This window comes from Salvelinus fontinalis, chromosome 11, assembly GCF_029448725.1.
Source record: "Salvelinus fontinalis isolate EN_2023a chromosome 11, ASM2944872v1, whole genome shotgun sequence".
NCBI classification, from domain to species: Eukaryota; Metazoa; Chordata; class Actinopteri; order Salmoniformes; family Salmonidae; genus Salvelinus; species Salvelinus fontinalis.
In genome coordinates, this window is record NC_074675.1 from 33,070,200 (window position 1) to 33,088,749 (window position 18,550).

Sequence of the window (18,550 nt, forward strand, 5' to 3'; positions counted from 1 at the left end):
CTTGTGTACTTGTGCCTTCTGGTTTGCTTATTGTCGTTTTTACCTTGGTTGAATGCACTTGGTCTGGATAAGAGCGTCTAGCTCTTGAAAATGTAAATGTAGCAAGTTATTGTTTAAAAAGGTATGTTTGTTGTGTTAACTATGAATGCCCATGCATGTTTCAACCTGTGGATTTCCAAAGTAGGAAATGTCAGTCTATAGACAATAGTTTGGACACACTAACTCATTGCAGGGTTTTTCTTTATTTTTGCGATTTTCTACATTAGTAGAATAATAGTGAAGACATCAAAACTATGAAATAACACATATGGAATCATGTAGTAACCAAAAAAGTGTTAAACAAATCAAAATATAATTTATATTTGAGTTTCTTCAAAGTCCATATTAGAGGCTGGTAACTCTAATGAACTTATGCTCTGCAGCAGAGTCTTCCTTTCCTGTGGCGGTCCTCATGAGAGACAGTTTCATCATAGCGCTTGATGGTTTTTGCGACTGCACTTGAAGAAACTTTCAAAGTTATTGACATTTTCCAGATTGACTAACCTTCATGTCTTAAGTAATGATGGACTGTCATTTCTCTTTGCTTATTTGAGCTGTTCTAATATGGACTTTTACCAAATAGGGCTATCTTCTGTATACCACCCCTACAACACAACTGATTGGCTGAAATGCATTAAGAAGGAAATAAATTCCACAAATTAACCTTTTACAAGGCACACTTGTTAATTGAAATGCATTCCAGGTGACGACCTCATGAAGCTGGTTGAGAGAATGCCAAGTGTGTGCAAAGCTGTCAAGGCAATGGATGGCTACTTTGAAGAATCTCAAATATAAAATATATTTTGATTAGATTAACACTTTTTTTGGTTACTGCATGATTCCATATGTGTTATTTCATAGTTGATGCCTTCACTATTATTCTGCAATGTAGAAAATAGTAAAAAATAAAGAAAAGCACTGGAATGAGTGGATGTGTCAACTTTTGACTGTTAGTGTGTGTGTGTGATATACACACTACCGTTCAAAAGTATGGGGTCACTTAGAAATGTCCTTTTTGAAAGAAAAGCAGTTTTTTTTTTTGCCCATTTTTAAAATAACAACATTGATCAGAAATACAGTGTAGACATTGTTAATGTTTTAAATGACTATTGTAGCTGGAAACGGCAGATTTCTTTATGGAATATCGACATAGGCGTACAGAGGACCAGTATCAGCAACCAAATGAATGCTATTCCATGTGAGAAATTGCCAAGAAACTAAAGAGCTCGTACAACGCTGTGTACTACTTCCTTCACAGAACAGCGCAAACTGGCTCTAACTGGCTGAATGGAAGCAGCAATGTTCCAACATCTAGTGGAAAGCCTTCCCAGAAGATTGGGGTATGTTATAGCAGCAAAGGGGGGACAACTCCATAGTAATGCCCACAAATTTGGAATGAGATGTTCGACGAGCGGATGTCCACATACTTTTGGTCATGTAGTGTAATGCACAGCTACCAGTTGATGTAGCTGCTGTTTTTAATTCCGAGAGAATCCAAAGCCTCAGTGTAGGAAGCTGTTTGTCAGAGAGAAGGCTGTGTGTTGTCTTTTGTTTACGAACATTTGTTGCATTAAAGAGGCAGTCTGTGATTGGCATATCCATTTTTTTTTTTTACTTTTAAGTGAATGATATACACTCCCCTCCATATGTATTTGGACAGTAAAGCTAACATTTTGAAATGGTATTTTACTCCAGCATTTTGGATTTGAGGTCAAATGTTTCATATGAGGTGACAGTACAGAATGTCCAATTTTATGAGGGTATTTTCATACATATTTTTTACTGTTTAGAAATGAAAACACTGTGTCAAGTATTTTGACAAATTCACTTAGTGTATTAAAGTAGTCAAAAGTTTAGTATTTGGTTCCATATTCTTAGCACGCACTGAGTACATCAAGCTTGGCTTGTGACTACAAACACGTTGCGTGTATTTTTTTAGCGGGGGTATGACCTTTGTGCCTCTAATTTTCTCACTCATCATTATTCACGATTCATTTATGATTATCCACAATATGGTAGAATCCACATTTATGTAGAAGTGGTGAGTGTACTCAATACCCATTGACAGTATAAGAACATAACTTTATAAATGCCTCTTGAGCTTAGTTCAACTGTCATACCCCATCAGAACCCAAAATAATATTTTCTTACGCAATTGTTTGTAAACAATATAATTCTAACCAAACACTGTATAGCCTCAACATGGTTTAAAACTATAATTTGATTTACCAAAACAGTGGCAGGTGACTGCCTGGTTGTTGTTTGAACTGCAGATTGCCCCTTTAACTGTGTCTTACCAGCATCTTATAATTTGTTGACGTCTGTTGTGTTCAAAAGTGGATGCATGTTTTAGTGGGAAATGTCGGTCTATAGGTGTAAATACAAACCTGTTGATGTAGCTACTGTTTGAAATTCAGAGAGAATCCTAAAGCCAAGGCTGTTTGTGTAAGATAGGGGAGGGAGGAGCGAGGGAAAGGGAAAAAAAGAGAAGAGAAGCAAGATGGAGCATTTAAGTGTATGAGTCACCGTTCCTTTGTGACAGTGTTGCAGTGATGCGTGGCCTTGCCATACAGCGCAGAGAGAGAGAGAAACGAGGGAGCGATGGAGGGATGAGATAAAGGAGAGCTCTGTAAATAAGTGCAGAGAAAAATGGTCGTGACAAGGTGGAGAGAAGGATTATTCAGGCAATGAATAATCTACTACAAACTATTCAATATTTTCAGATGTGCACAAAGTAGGTGAGATGAACTGGGCATTCAGGGCGGGCGCCATGTTGGCTGGCCCAGAGCTCCCATTGGGATACAGCAGTAGCAGCGGCCACCGCCAAGCTATCGGATGGAGATATGGGGCGCGTTCAGCAAGACACAACATTCTGGAACTTTCAGATACAAATATGTATTGTTCAACAAACATGCCTCTCTGACATGTAAAACAAGGAATCATGACGGCTCTATTCATGGCATTTCTATCTGCAACGTTTGTCAACTTGAACATGGCCATGGTTTATGCCAACAGTATCCTCTGCTGGACCCTCCTCCCCTCACATGGCCTATCCGGCTCCCTCACAACATCCCCTGTAGATATCAACTTTGGTCTTTCAATGAACACACTTCCCCTGCATACTAGATGCATACGTCCTACAACACTAGATATACCTTAAAGGCTTTATGCTATTCCCTTGCCTGTCCCCTCCTACCCTCCGTTGCCCTCTTCCCATCACATGGTCCTACTTGTCTCCCCTACTGCCAGAGACCTCTATCTAACCCTCTGCATCACAAACAGACGGTTGTTCTTGCTGTTATGAAAGAACAACCGTCCTGCCCTCACTTTCTCTTTCTCCTCTTCTGTCCCTCCCTCCTTTCATCCTTGCCTTATAAATTGCAGTGATTGGCCCATACCTTCTCTGAGAACGCTACTATATTTGGTGACGGTATTGGGCCCTAGTGTGTGTGTGTGGGCGGGCGGGCATGGGCGTGTGCTTGTATGTGCATCTGTTTACCGTTGTTTGTCATTTCACTCTTTCCTGTGATATAGTTTTTTTGTAGTCACGCATCAGCCACGATCAATAATGTTTGATACTGTGGAATAAAGTGCACTTAGAATGTTAGAATGCTGCTCCATTATGTTTTCCATCTGCATATATCCCAAATGGCATCCTATTCCCTATATACTGCACTACTTTTACCTATGGAGCCCTGGTCAAAAGTAGTGCACTATATAGGGAATCGGGTGCCATTTGGGATGCACTGCATCAATACTTTATCAGTACTCAGATGGAAAATTACTGGGAACATATTACAAATAATGATACAGGTCGTAGGTGTACACCGTGTGTGTGTGTGTGTGTGTGTGTGAGAGTGTGTGTGTGAGAGAGAGACTGAAAGAGAAAGAAATAGGGAGAGGGGTCTGTTTTTGATTATGTGGGAGTGTATACCATTTCCTGATATGGCGTGTGTGTGTGTGTGTGTGGTAATAGCTGGTTGTCTGTGTGCATAGGCTACAAACATGATGTGATTTGATTTGACAGAGGTGATGCAGTAACTGTGGGTGTTTAAGTGAATGTACACGTTTATACACGTAACTGCCAAAATAATGGAAACACGAGGGATACAAAGTATATTGAAAGCAGGTGCTTCCATACAGGTGTGATTCCTGAGTTAATTAAGAAATTAACATCACATCAGGCTTAGGGTCATAAAACTGCTGAACAGGCCATTCATTTGGCTACATTGGATATGCCCCCAGGCGATGGCAATGCCTGCATCCACATAATATGAGTTGTAACTGAATGGTTTCATTAGCATGAAATAGATGTAAACCATATGCCATGGCGGCCTCAGTCACCAGATCTCAACCCAATTGAACACTTGTGGGAGTGTTCTGGAGCGGTGCCTGAGACATAGTTTTCCACCACCATCAACAAAACACAAAATCATGTTTATTTTGGAAGAATGGTGTCGCATCCAGATAGTTGTGGAATCTATGACAAGGCACATTGAAGCTGTTCTGACTCGTGGCAGCCCAACACCCTATTAAGACACTTCATGTTGGTGTTGCCTTTATGTTGGCAGTTACATGTACATCTATCTCTGCATATGTTGTCAGTATGTGCATGAGTGTGTAGTAGGCCCTCTCTGCAGTAGGTCCTGAGTGTGTGTGCCTGACTGTGCGCATGGTGTGTGCACTTCTTTGTGTGTGTGTGTGTGTGTGTGTGTGTGTGTGTGTGTGAGAAGGCTGGGTTGACTGCCTAGGGGTTCTGCAGTGGCTCTGCATGGAGATGGTGGCGCGAAGGATGACTCACCCAGCAGAGGAGGGAGGGAAGGGGGGAGTCACATGACCAATGAGTCACTGCTGCTACCCCTCCGTGGGCTGGCTGAGCTACACTCATCAACCTCTCCTCTCCTCCTTTCTCCTCATCCCATCCGTTCTTCTCCTCTTCTCCTTCTTGTCTTCTTCTGTCCTTATCCCATCCCTCCCTCCATCTTCCTTCCCTCTCTCCTCTCCTCTCTTTTCTCCATATCTCCTCCCTCCATCACTCGCTCCCTTCACTCCTCCTCCTCTCATCCCTCCTCTCCTCCATCCCTCCCACTCACCAACCTATTTTCTATTCCTCTCATTTATTTGCAATCTAGCTCTTTATTTAGACTCTGAGTGAGTGAGTGAGAGAGAATAACAATAATAATAATAATGAACTAGCTAACTAACTAACATAAATGATTGTATAAATACTCACTCCACTCACACTTCACCCATCAATTTACCCCATGCTTCCCTAGCCATATGATTGAATAACCTTTGACAGTGTGAGTCTCCATTAGATCTCTGTCATCGCCAGCGGGCTCCAGAGGGGGCAGCCCACCTGTTCGACAAGGGGGAAACAGGCACTCCTTACTGAGATCAAAGCTACTGGCTGACCCCTTGTGCTCTGGATCTCAGCGTGACAGTGATGCATGTTTGAATCTCCCCAGTAGCAGTGGTAGGTCCCTGACACAGCAGCACCATGGGACTTTGCTGGTACATATAGTCTGACATGACTTCCTTTCCTCTCTTCTCTCGTTCCCCCTCTTCCTTCTCTCCCTTCCTTCCCTCTCTTCTCCTCCTGTTCCGTTGCTGCATACATGGGGTGAATGGATGGGTAGTGTGTGTGATTGTGTGCGTATATCCATCCCTAGAGTGAGCAGAAATCAACCTCTCCTCTGATCACCCATTAAACCTCAAACAGCTCCCTGAACACACACACACATACACACACTCCAACCTTTCTTCTCCCCTCTTACCCCTTCCTTCCCTCGTCTGCTTTCTCCCCCTTTCTCCCCTCTTATCCCTCCTCTCCCCCTAGGTGCATGTATTATCAAACCAACACAACCATTCTTCTGCCCTGTATCCCTCTTATGCTTCCTCTCTCACCCCCCTCTTCTTTCCCACTCCCTCACATCCCCTCATCCCTCACTTCTCTCTTCTGCTCCACTCCACCTCTTCCCTTCCTCATCCTCCTCTCCTTCCCTCATCTCTTCAGTCAGTACAGAATTAACAAGGCGACGTGGTTTGAATTGAAGAGGGGAGTCCATAAGCGCAAACAAAGGATATCAAGGACCTGGAAGGATTCTGTATGGAGGAATGGTCTATGATCCCTCCCAATGTGTTCTCCAACTCATATGAAACAATTTAGAATAAGGCGAGGTGAGGTTTTGAAAACAGGGGTGTCAATAATAACCTTTTTGAGACTTGTTAAACGAAATCTATTTCTCTGAGCAATTGTATTCGTGTAAAATAATATAATTTCCCAATTTTTGGGAGCATTAAGAACACCTGCTCTTTCCGTGACAGACTGACCAGGTGACAGACTGACCTTATTGATGTCACTTTTTAAATCCACTTCAGTCAGCGTAGATGAAGGAGAGGAGACAGGTTAAATAAGGATTTTTAAGCCTTGAGACAATTGAGACATGGATTGTGTTCGTGGGCCATTCAGAGGGTGAATGGGCAAGACAAAAAAATGTAAGTACTTTTTGAACAGGGTATGGTAGTAAGTGCCAGGCGCACCGGTTTGGATTAAGAACTGCAATGCTGCTGGATTTGTTTAGGCTCAACAGTTTCCCGTGTGTATCAAAAATGGTCCACCAGCCAAAGGACATCCAGCATCCCTGTGGAACGCTTTGGACACCTTGTAGAGTCCATGCCCCGAAGGAATTGAGGCTCTTCTGAGGGCAAAAAAAGGTGGTAGTGCAACTCAATATTAGGAAGGTGTTCCTAATGTTTGGTATACTCCGTGTAGCTCAGTATTTGAATTATTTATTTTATACAGTAATTTTGACTAATCTTTGTCAATGGTGTCAATAATTCCCGACCCCACTGTAGGTTGAAAACGTCATGACTGGAGACAAACGGGACAGGACATATGCTTGTTCAAAGTTTGGATTTCAGTTGATTACTATAGCGCCCCCCCTTGGGCCAATCAGTGTAATTTTGTAAATGCTGGATCTTTATTGCAAGATGCATCATTCACCCAAGTGGTGTCTGAAATATCACTTGTGACTAAAGTACGTCCGAATGGACGGAGACAGATCCATAGTTCCCATCTGATTTCATTGTAGGGGACAATAGGTGGTGTGTTGGCATCGATTGTCTGTAAGTCTCATGCAGGTTGTGCGCTAATCACTGTATTATAAAGGAATACATTGTAGCAAGTAGCAGTATCAGTTTTGTCTACGGTTGCAAAATTCTGGTAACTTTCCCAAAAACTTTTCCGAAAATGTTTCAGAAATCCTTGTTGGAAGATTCCCGGAATCAGAAGGGAATGAGCAAGAAATCCCTATCAAACAAAGTGTGCTGTTTTCATGATGGTTTGCCCCATTGTTGCTGCGTGTGATAGGTGAGAAAAGGAGTCAAAGCCAAGAGCCAATAGAAATCCACAAAAGATGTTTTAAAAAATAGTTGATTTTATTTATTTCTCTCTGTGTAGCAAAACTAGTCATCATGGATACATGCGGTTATTTACAATCAGCAATACGCATGTTTATTACGACATAGGTACAAGGTACATCTAGAAATAGAGCACATAGATCAGAACATCCTCATACAAGGCTTCAACAGGGTTTTTTTTTCTGGTACTTCGTTACGTCTATAAAGTCATCTTTTAGTTATGCTTTGAGATTTTTTTATACTTTTATTTAATGCTCGTCAAGTTCATCAAAAAAGAAGCAACACATTTTAGATGCAGGCACACAGAAACGTGCAGCAGACACTGTCTGCTATCTTGTCTTTCTTTTTCATCCCTGTAAATGTTCTCTTTCCCTCCCTCTCTTTTTTTATAAAAGAAACAAAAAAGAAACAAATCTGTTTCAAAGTGGAAGTAATGTTTAGGTATACCCTCCCAACTTTCACGACCTTCCATATAATCGCTCTGTCTCTCTCTCCTACAGCAGATATCTTACACTTCAGTATTGAGTAGGAGGTTTGAAAGGCCAATTCTGACCCCTTCGATCAGTGTTTCTAGTGGACCCACTCAAATGCCAAAATGCAATGAGTTCAGTTGAGTGAACTGAAACAGTCCTAAAGGTACGTCCCGAATGCCACCGATTCCCGATATAGTGAGGTCCTTTTGACCAGAGCCCTATGGTCTAAGTCTAAATCGCAGTTAAGCAGAACACACACATCAAATCAAACACCACACCCAATGTTTTCCCAGTGTTTCTCCCCTCATCGCTTCTCTAAAATAATGGATTTTTCACTGGTGTCTGTGGCGTCAGTCACATTGAAAATGGTTTCACTTTGAGATTGTCTCTGCTGTGTTTGATTGAGCTTTGATGCTAGCCAAGCCAATGGGTGCATACCAAATGGCACCCTTTTCCCTATATGGTGCACATAGGGCTCTGTTCAAAAGTAGTGCACTATTAAAGGGAATAGGTTACAATTTGGGACACAAGCCCTGTCTCGGCTACGAGATTGCCACACGGTTATTTAAAGACATGAGGGTGACAAAAAAAAACTATTTTTGTTGGGGTTTCGTTTACAAGGAAATATTGAGCGAGTAAGGATTTGTAGGTGATTAGATATTGATTTCCAATAACACAATCCTTTTTTTGTGGTGAGATATTGAATCACAGTCCTTTCCAGCATCTAAAGGCATAAACACAGAGACATATTGGTTTCTCTACAGTAGCACAGAGTGAAAATCCTTGCCCCTTTTCAGTTTCTTTTCCCTATTCTCATTTCGTTTCACTCATTCATCGGGGAGTATGTGAGGGACGATTCCATTTCAAATCAAGTCAAGTTTCATTGAAAAATTGCTTAAACATTTTTCAATTTGTGAATCGAATTTGAGATTTAATGGAATTGTGATCACAACCCCATTTCTCTACGAGGGCTTAACTCAATTCTACCCCCTTTACAAAGTCAACAGTCTTAGCAAGATGAGGGGGAAATCATAATAAGGCAATATAAAACTGTATTTCAGTATTTTCAGTTTCTGTCCTTTAAAATCACTTTGTCTTACAAATATTTGGAATGTATGAATGTGTGAATCTTAGCACTGCTTTGTAGAAAAAAACAAGTACATTACAAGTACATCAAATAAATGAAATAATATATTCATAAAATAATCAAAAAGTGTGGGCAATTGACATAAATGTAACCGTTTTTTAAAAACAAACTCACTGTGATAACGACAGAAAAGAACAAAACAGAAGTGATAAAAACAGACAAGTAACAAATAATAAAAAACAAACAATATATTTGATTAATAAATAGTGACTGCATTTGCGCACAGTATGGCACCGCATCATCAAGGGTATCAATACAATGACAATGACTTTCTCTGTCCTTGATAATAACTGTTTGTATCTATGAGTTCTTGAAAAGGTCCAATTCTATATTTTTTGCAAGCTTCATTTTCTGTAAACAATCAATGACATATAACTGACATGGTAACAATGTAACCACTGATAACAATAAAACATAACAGATACACATTGGTAAGGCTTTATATCCACTGGGGCCTCTTCTCCAATAACGATGGCTAGTCTTTTGGAATATAAACACACTAGACTGTGCATTTTGGTTCCAAACATTGACATCTGTGTATTTGTTAACACCTGTAAGTCTCTTGTAGGAGTTTTGGATTACAGGCAACATGATAGGTCAGGCTGAGTCCCAAATGGTACCCTATCCCATATATGTAGTGCACTACTTTTGACCAGAGCCCCATGGACCCTGGTCAAAAGTATTGCGCAACATAGGGAATAGGGTGCCATTTGCAATTTCCCCTCAATGTTGGTCTTCGGAACGATGCCGACGCTCCCTCATATTTTCCAGAATTCCAGGATGATGAGATGAGTCTATAGAGTCAGTGTTCTATAGTTCTGTGTGTTCTATAGTTCTTTATGTGATTGGTTTAGTGCCCCTCTTTCAGTCATTTTGGACAACAGCTTCAGTTTCATCTTCCAAAGAAAAGAGCAAGAGGAATGACTGGATGTGGGTCGTCCTGACTCCCTCACTTTCCTATCTGCAAGTTCATTTTTACTCTATACAAAAAAAAGCTACATGTAATTTGTGTTGCTCTTTGACAAAAATCTAACAGTACATTAAAGAGACAAAACCAAGACAAAACCTGAAATCAAAAGTAAGTGCTGAAAAGAAAGAAGAAAAAATCCATTGTTCTCTCTTCCCCCCTTTTTCCCCTCCCTCCCTCCCTCCCTTCTTCCCGCCCCCTCTCTCTCTTTCCTCTCTTTTCACTGAAACATCCTAGGCCTGGGTTTCATAAAGACCTGTTGAATGTAGTTCTCCAGGTCTTCATTGCTATCTTGCTGCTGCGGCTCCATCCCTATCCCCTGCATCCCATAGTAATCTTGGTCCCGGGTCAACAAAGGTGCTGAGGGCGCTTGGTAATAGTAACCATGCCGATGGCGAGGCTGAACCTGACCCCTGGGTGGGAACGAGCGAGGTTTAGGCATGGGGACTGGGACGGGTAGGGGGTTGTATGTCCTGGGTTGTGGGGGGAGGAGGTAGTTGGGGTAGTTGGAGTAATTTGGGTAGTAGAGGTTCCGTCGGAGTGCCGCGGGGGGCTTCCTCGGGCGGGGCTGTACCCAGGGACGGTACCTCCTCTTGGGGGGGAAATCAAAGTCGTAGTCCAGAGAATTCGACAGGAGGTCGTTGAGCATGAAGGAAGGCTTGGCATAGAAGCGGGGCTTGGGCTTGGGAGGGGGGAAGTACATTGGGTAGTAGCCTCGATAGGACTTCTGTTGGTAGAAGGGATAGGTAGGATAGTTGGAGGAAGTCCGAAAGGACTTCTGTTGAGGTTTGATCCAGAGGTCTTGCTTTGAGGGTTTGATGGAGGATTTGTCCTTGAACCACGCCTTGAGGGGATTGATGGCCGGGAGAGGCTGCTTCAGGGTGGGGTATCGGGGGTGTGAAGGCTGGGCATCGACAGCTTTGGCTGCTGGGTAAACCAGGGGTCTTTGCTGGGGTCGTTGCCAGGGCAATGTCTCAGGAGCGTCTTTCTTCTTCTTCTTCTCAACGTCGCTGATGATGTCAACGACGTCGTCCGCGGGGAGGTGGAGCTTACTGGAGATCTCGATGAGCTTATCAATGGTCTGAGGATCAATATCATCGTCCTCGCTGACAACCTCCTCGTCAGAGCGCTTGTCCTCCGCTGCGTTGGACAGCAGGGTCTTCTTGTTCTGGTACTTTCCTTTGTCCTGTTTGACCATGTACTGCAGGAGCATGTCCGAGGCTATGTCCGCCAACTTCTCCTCCTCGGCTTTGGCCCTCTGCGCCTCCATCGCCTGCCTCCTGACCTCCTCCTGCTCCTCCTTCGCCCTCCTCTCTTCCTCCTCAGGGCTCAGCATTTCCTCATCATCCTCAGCCGCCGGGCGAGCCAGATTGTCAAAGTCGTCCATGAAGTTGCCTCCTCTATAAGTGGGCATGTTCAGGGCTTTCTGCATCTCCTCTTGCCATTTGAGCTTCTTCGACATGGCTCGGGGGTATCCTTTAGCTTTGGGTTTTATCTGGTTGTGGATCAGGGCTTGGTCTGTGTCATCTTGGCTGTAGCCCCTGCTCTCTCTCCCTCTCTGCTCCTGGGCCTCCCTCTCTCTCTTGTTAGCTGTGTTGTAGTTCTGTAGTTCCTCCAACATGCTCTGGAGGTTCTGCACTTCATCTGGACTTAGTTGCTCCTCTTCCTCCTCTTGCTGAGTCTCCTGTGAGGTGGGAGGTCCCTGTTGCGCATCCTCTCTGGCCCCCACTTCCTTCACTCCCACCTCCTCACCTCTTTCTCCTTCTGCCGGAGGTCGTTTCTCCTTTCCAGGAATCGTCTGGCTGGTGGTGTGGCTAGTCACTTTCTCTGTTAGTCTTTCCTCCTCCTCCTGTGCTCTCTTCCTCTCATCCTCCTCCTCCTCATCCCTCTCTCGCTCCTCCTTGCCCTGCGCCGCAGCGGCTGCCATCACCAGCTCAAGCTCCTCGCGACCGTCCCTGTCTCGGTCTGCTCCCTCCTCATCCAATGCTGCTCTCACCTCCTCTCCCTTCTCCTCCTCCTGCCTCTCTCTCTCATTCTCCTCCTTTCCTCTCTCCTTTTCCTTGCTCCCATCCTCCACACCGTTCCTCATTTCCCCGTGTGGCTTATTCATCGCCTCCAGCAGAACGGCTGCTAACGTTTTGGGGTCCATGTCTCCAAAAAGCTCATCCTCCTCTTCTGCTCTCTCTCTCTGTGGAAGTCCGCCCTTCCTCCCTTCATTCTCTCCCTCGGCTGGGCTAAGTCCAAGAGGGGAAGGAGCACGGCTGTCGCTGGGGCTGTGTGTCTCGGTCGCCACGGAGGCGGTGAGTGGGAGGGTTAGGGTGAGTCTCAACAGGACAACCAGTAGGATAAGGGCACTTGTGGCGAAGCGGGACAACATCATGACCACACAGAAAGGACAAGAGGGGGCGAGGGAAGGTGATGCTCCTGGTGAAAGAGAGACAAAAAATATAGATTTGTTAGATAAAATAAGAAAAATGGGTGAACCCACATAGAATTTTTATTCTATGGAACCCTCCAATACAATAGAAAGCATTTTCTTTTTATTATACCTATAATGAAAAGTTTTACAGGATGGTACAAATTGTTTAATGAGCATATATATATTATTTTTATTATTATTATTATTATTATTATTCTTATTTACAATGACGGCCTACACCGGCCAAACCCGGACGATGCTGGGCCAATTGTGCGCTGCCCTATGGTACTCCCAATCACGGCCGGTTGTGATACAGCCTGGATTCGAACAAGGGTGTCTGTAGTGACGCCTCAAGCACTGAGACGCAGTGCCTTAGACCACTGCGCCACTCGGGAGCCGCATATACAGTTCAGTTAAAGTATGTGGTATCACTGCCAAGAAAACCATTAGCTCATAGCATTATTAAAGTGAAATGAATTAATGGACGTGAGTCAGCCTGTAAAGGAATGAGGGATAGGAACCAAAAAATAAGCACAAATGGAGTAGATGATGTCATCACTCATCTGCATGTGAAAACAATTCTCAACCTTGAATCATGATGAAACACTAGAGTAGGTTGTTTTTACAACAGATATGCTTTTCTCAGTACACACTATCAGTTTCCCCCATAAATATAACATACATAGATAAAATACTATATTCATTCACCTTAATCAATGTAGATCCTGCACCTCTGTGCAGGTCACAAATAACATCAGTTGAGCATCGGGACCCACACAAAATGGCTGACCAGTATTAGGCCAACAGTTTGAAATGGTTTCTCAACGACTTGCTAGCTTTTCGGTCATTTCCATGGCTCATATTAATTGCTTTCACAACAATGCCTTTAAATCCAGTTTGTCCAATTTGGACTTTTCCTCAATTGAACTTTTCTGCTCCACAGGCTAAACTAGAATACCTGTAGGCTATTTACTGCAAGGTGTCAAGATAAATGAAACTCTTGTGCGTCGATTTGTGTTAAACCGTTGGATTAGGCACATGCTATACAGTATTTAGTATTTTCTCGCGCCTCCACTGAGCTGATCTAACAAAAGGTTAATTGTCTCAGTGTCTCGAGTTAGTGCTCCCTGCATGTGTAAGGCTCCCTTCGCATGTGAGCTCTCCAGGCGCGTGGTAACAGGGCGGGTGGCAACTGGCAAGAAAGCGTTCGAATGTGCGTGCTACAGAGAAGATGTAGGTGTTATTTGTAAGGTCATCTATATCTGTGGCCATGGCAACAACCAATTTCACATTGATCTCTACAGTAAAATAACTAATCGTAACTAACTCCACAACAATATCAAACATAAACCCATTGGATTCAACCATTGACACGGGTCTGTATTCTTGCAGATATCATCCCAGAATGTAGATGAGATTGAAAATGGACATGAGATTAAAAGATCATAATACCGCATTGGGGCTGCATCCCAATTGGCACCCTATTCCCTACCCAACACAGTGCACTACTTTTGACCAGAGTCCTATGGGTCCTGGTCAAAATAGTAGGCCAACAGTTAATAAGGAATAAGAAGCCATTTGGGATGCATGATATAGGTTTGACCCCTGGATAATCATAACACAGATGGATCAGTGTAATCTACAGAGTGAGACAACCTACCTGGCCTGGGTGGGGGGTGGGTGTGTGTGTGTGGATGATGCACCCATGTGTGTGTGTGTGTGGATGATGCACCCATGTGTGTGGGTGTGTGTGTGTGTGGATGATGCACCCATGTGTGTGTGTGTGTGGATGATGCACCCATGTGTGTGTCTGTGTGTGTGTGTGGATGATGCACCCATGTGTGTTTGTGTGTGTGGATGATGCCCCCGTGTGTGTGTGTGTGTGTGTTTGTGGATCATACACCACAAATCTCACTCTCTCCCAATAGAGTGATCTTTCCTAACATGCCCAAGTCATGCGTAGGCAAACCGTATAGCAACAATCTATATCACCTTACAATTATTCCATCTCTTTTGTTGGCTTTATTGGTCCCACTTTTTCATACTTATTTCTTTAGCTGTATAATGTTTGGTAAACGTTGTACCTCGTGTGGTACAGGTATTAAAAAGCTTCTGTATCCGCAAATGTCTGTCTCTCCCGTTCTCATAATTCTATCCGCAAATGCCCATCCATGAGGGCAATATACGTAGGGTGCAGTCTCTCCACCAAAGCACATTATTCATCTGCTTTTAAGAAGCCCTATCTAGCCATAGTCTGCTCAGTAGAAATCCCACCCGACTCTGTTGCCTCAAGATTAAAAGTGCAAGAACTGTATCACCATAGGAACTCTAGTATGCATGAAAGTATAGAAGAAAGCAGAGCACTTATATACATAATTAATGCATGTACATACATGTCTCAACTATTAAAAAGTGGCATTAAAATTGGTTTGACATGCAAAACCAATTTTTTTACGCAGACAGATACAGCTGTTTAAAGTGTCCTTTTCACCCTTTGTCTTTATTTGGTCTTCCTGGGTTTATTTTTGGCAGTTGGTGACGCCATGGTGATGGCAAAGGTGATGGAAGACTGGGAAGAGGCGTGGCTATGATGATGATATGACAATTATCATGATCTCCGGTAATCCCTGTCAATATGATTGCCACAATCATTAGCCAACCTCAGTCATTCTATCATTCGATTATTTCTCCTCTCATAATCCACACCCATTTTCTTGTAGGCTATTCATACTGAGAGATCGTAATCTCTTACAATTTACAAAGATTAGTATTGAAAAATGTTAACTTGTGAAAATACATTCCTTAATGTTGATCTTTTAAAACACTTGTGTTATATTTATTTATTTATTTTAGGGTGTAGATCATCTTTAATATTGCAGATAGATTGTGGCTTCTATCAATGTATATATATGTGTGTTTTGGGGTGGCAGGTAGCCTAGTGGTTAGAGCGTTGGACCAGTAACCGCAAGGTTGCTAGATCAAATCCCTGAGCTGACAAGTTAAAAATCTGTCGTTCTGCCCATGAACAGGGCAGTTAACCCACTGTTCCGAGGCTGTCATTGAAAATAAGAATTTGTTCTTAACTGACTTGTCTAGTTAAATAAAAGGTTCAATAAAAAATTATATATATATATATGCCTTCGGAAAGTATTCAGACCTTTTCCAGATTTTGTTAGCTTTATTCTAAAAATCATAGAATTATTTATTTTGCTCAACAATCTACACACAATACACCAAGGACAAAACATTTAAAACATTTTAGCAAATGTATACATTTTAAATATTTTATTTATTTATTACGTAAGTATTCAGACCCTTTTCTATGAGACTCGAAATTGAGCTCAGGTGCATCCTGTTTCCATTAAGCATCTTTGAGATGTTTCTACAAGTTGATTTCAATTTACCACAGGTGGACTGCATCGATTGGACATGATTTGGAAAAGGCACACCTGTCCATATAAGGTCCCACAGTTGACAGTGCATGTCCGAGCAAAAACCAAGCCATGAGGTCAAAGGAATTGAAGATTGGAAGCCCCAAGACTTTTCCTAGAGCTGGCCGCCCAGCGAAACTTAGCAATCGGGGGAGAAGGGCCTTGGTCAGGGATGTGACCAAGAACCCGATGGTCACTCTGACAGAGCTCCAGAATTGCTCTGTGGAGATGGGAGAACCTTCCAGATGGACAACCACCTCTGCATCACTCCACCAATCATGCCTTTATGGTAGAGTGGCCAGACGGAAGCCACTCCTCAGTAAACGGCACATGCCAGCCCGCTTGGAGCTTGCCAAAAGGCACCTAAAGACTCTCAGACCATGACAAACAAGATTCTCTGGTCTGATGAAACCAAGACTGAACTCTTTGGCCTGAATACCAAGCGTCACGTCTGTAGGAAACCTAGCACCATCCCTACGGCGAAGCATGGTGGTGGCAGCATCATGCTTTGGGGATGTTTTTCAGCGGCAAGGACTGGGAGACTAGTCAGGATCGAGGCAAAGATGAATGGAGCAAAATACAGAGATCCTTGATGAAAACCTGCTCAAGAGTGCCCAGGACCTCAAACTGGGGCGACATTTCACCTCCCAACAGGACAACAACCCTAAGCACACAGCCAATGCAGGAGTGGCTTCGGGACAAGTCTCTGAATGTCCTTGAGTGGCGCAGCCAGAGCCCGGACTTGAACCAGATCAAAAATCTCTGGAGAGACCTGAAAATAGCTGTGCAGCGACACTCACCATCCAACCTGGAGATCTGCAGAGGAGAATAAGAGAAACTCCCAAAATACAGGTGTGCCAAGCTTGTAGCGTCACACTCGAGGTGCTTGAACAAATTACTGAGTAAAGGATCTGAATACTTATGTAAATGTGATTTCCGTTTTTTTTTTTTTTTTGCTAAAATGTCTAAACCTGCTTTTTCTTTGTCATTGTGGGGTATTGTGTGTCGATTGATGAGGGGAAAAAAACATTTGAATCAATTTTAGAATAAGGCTGTAATGTAACAAAATGTGGAAAAAGTGTAGGGGTCTGATCACTTTCTGAATGCACTTATATTTATATATTTTTTTTTTCCCCTAAATTGTTTCCCCCCTTACACTACCACCTCTCCCCTAACTGGAGTAAACACATTCAATATATTTTCCTTTATTATTAAAACACTTTTGTTTCTATTTCTTTCATCTTTACAATTGTTTACAATTGGCTCATTCATCCCCCTCCTCTCCCCTGTAACTATTCCCCAGGTCGTTGCTGCAAATGAGAACGTGTTCTCAGTCAACTTACCTGGTAAAATAACGGTAAAATAAAATAAAATAAAAAAATCTACAGTCTGTCTAACAAAATGCAAGGTGGAAGCCCATACAAACTCTCAAAGACATTACCATAGCTTTAGTTTTCAATCGTTCATGCCATAGGATCAATCAGTTTGATCACTTTTTAAATAAGATATATTAAAGTAGTTAAGACTTACCTGGTGTCGTGTGGTGAAACCAGATAGGCTACTTTCCCCTCCTTGTCACTCCTCAAATCTCTCTAATTTAACGTGTTACTCTAACTCAACACACCAATGTCTACTTAACACAAATAAAGCTCGGTGTTTTTTGGAAGTGTATATAAAGTAGAAAGTTATTTCTCTCTTTTGGTTTCCCTACTGTTGCCTCATTCGCTGTGCGTCTGTTTCAGTGAGTATTATCACGGACAGCACCGCAGGTTTCTTTACTGTTGCCTCATTCGGTGTGCTTCTGTTTCAGTGAGTTATCACCCACAGCACCGCTTCTTTATACGTCCCCCCCTCCCTGCCTACGTGACCCGACGTCAGAGTTTTCCCCTAGTGACGGAACCAAGCTTTCATTGATAAGAATTTTCGCTTCGCTCGAATGAACCACGAGCGTTCTGGCTCTGCCACAATGCAGTAGCCTGATGAATGAACGGAAACGGGGTGAATTAAATAGTATTTCTCCCGCCAGGGGGGGGGGGAGCATAGCCAAAAACACACCACAGGAGAGGGAGATAGGTGAACTCAGCCGGGGGAAGTAGTTTTGGGGAAGGTGCTGCGATTTGTTTCCAGACATGAGAGGGAGTGCAGCTTTTTTGTTGTGGTTGCCTGCACTGAATACACTATAATCGCCAACTATTAAAGGGCCAGTACACTACTTTTGTGATAAAAAAAACAACTAAATATATTTGAGTCTTTACCAGCATTTGTAACTTAAGTCTGATAATGATCTGTACAAAATAGTTAATCTGATAATCTGATCTATTCTGGTCTAACATTTTCCATTTTAGTAGATGCACTTATCCTGAGCAATTTACAGTAGTGAGTGCATACATTTTCATACTGGTTCCCCGTGGGAATTGAACCCATAACCCTTGCATTGCAAGCACCATGCTCTACCAACTGAGCCACATCATCAAATCATAACACACCACTTAATATCTCAATGTACTCAATTACTGTATCGTGCATTGTTTTTCTTCATGGTGATGGAAAGTCTACAGGTACAAACCTAGATGACCAGCCTATGTACAATACAGTAACGTACATGAAGTGGTTTCTTAGGGTAGTAAATTAATACTGCACAAAAAGTGATTG

General features: G+C 42.8%; 1 protein-coding gene across 1 annotated transcript; it reads right to left on the reverse strand.

Annotated features, from left to right (window-relative positions):
* Positions 1-7,458: 7,458 nt before the first annotated feature.
* vgf (VGF nerve growth factor inducible) lies at positions 7,459-17,725 on the reverse strand. The gene is made up of 2 exons (XM_055938468.1): positions 17,429-17,725; positions 7,459-12,472 (listed from the first exon to the last, which is right to left on the reverse strand). The coding sequence occupies exon 2, from the start codon at positions 12,426-12,428 to the stop codon at positions 10,269-10,271; it is 2,160 nt and encodes a 719-aa protein (XP_055794443.1). The 5' UTR covers positions 12,429-12,472; positions 17,429-17,725; the 3' UTR covers positions 7,459-10,268.
* Between the last annotated feature and the right edge of the window lie 825 nt (positions 17,726-18,550).

Coding starts and splice junctions, on each gene's coding strand:
- vgf (XM_055938468.1), bottom strand. CDS start 12,428: ATGATGTTGTCCCGCTTCGCCACAAGTGCCCTTATCCTACTGGTTGTC.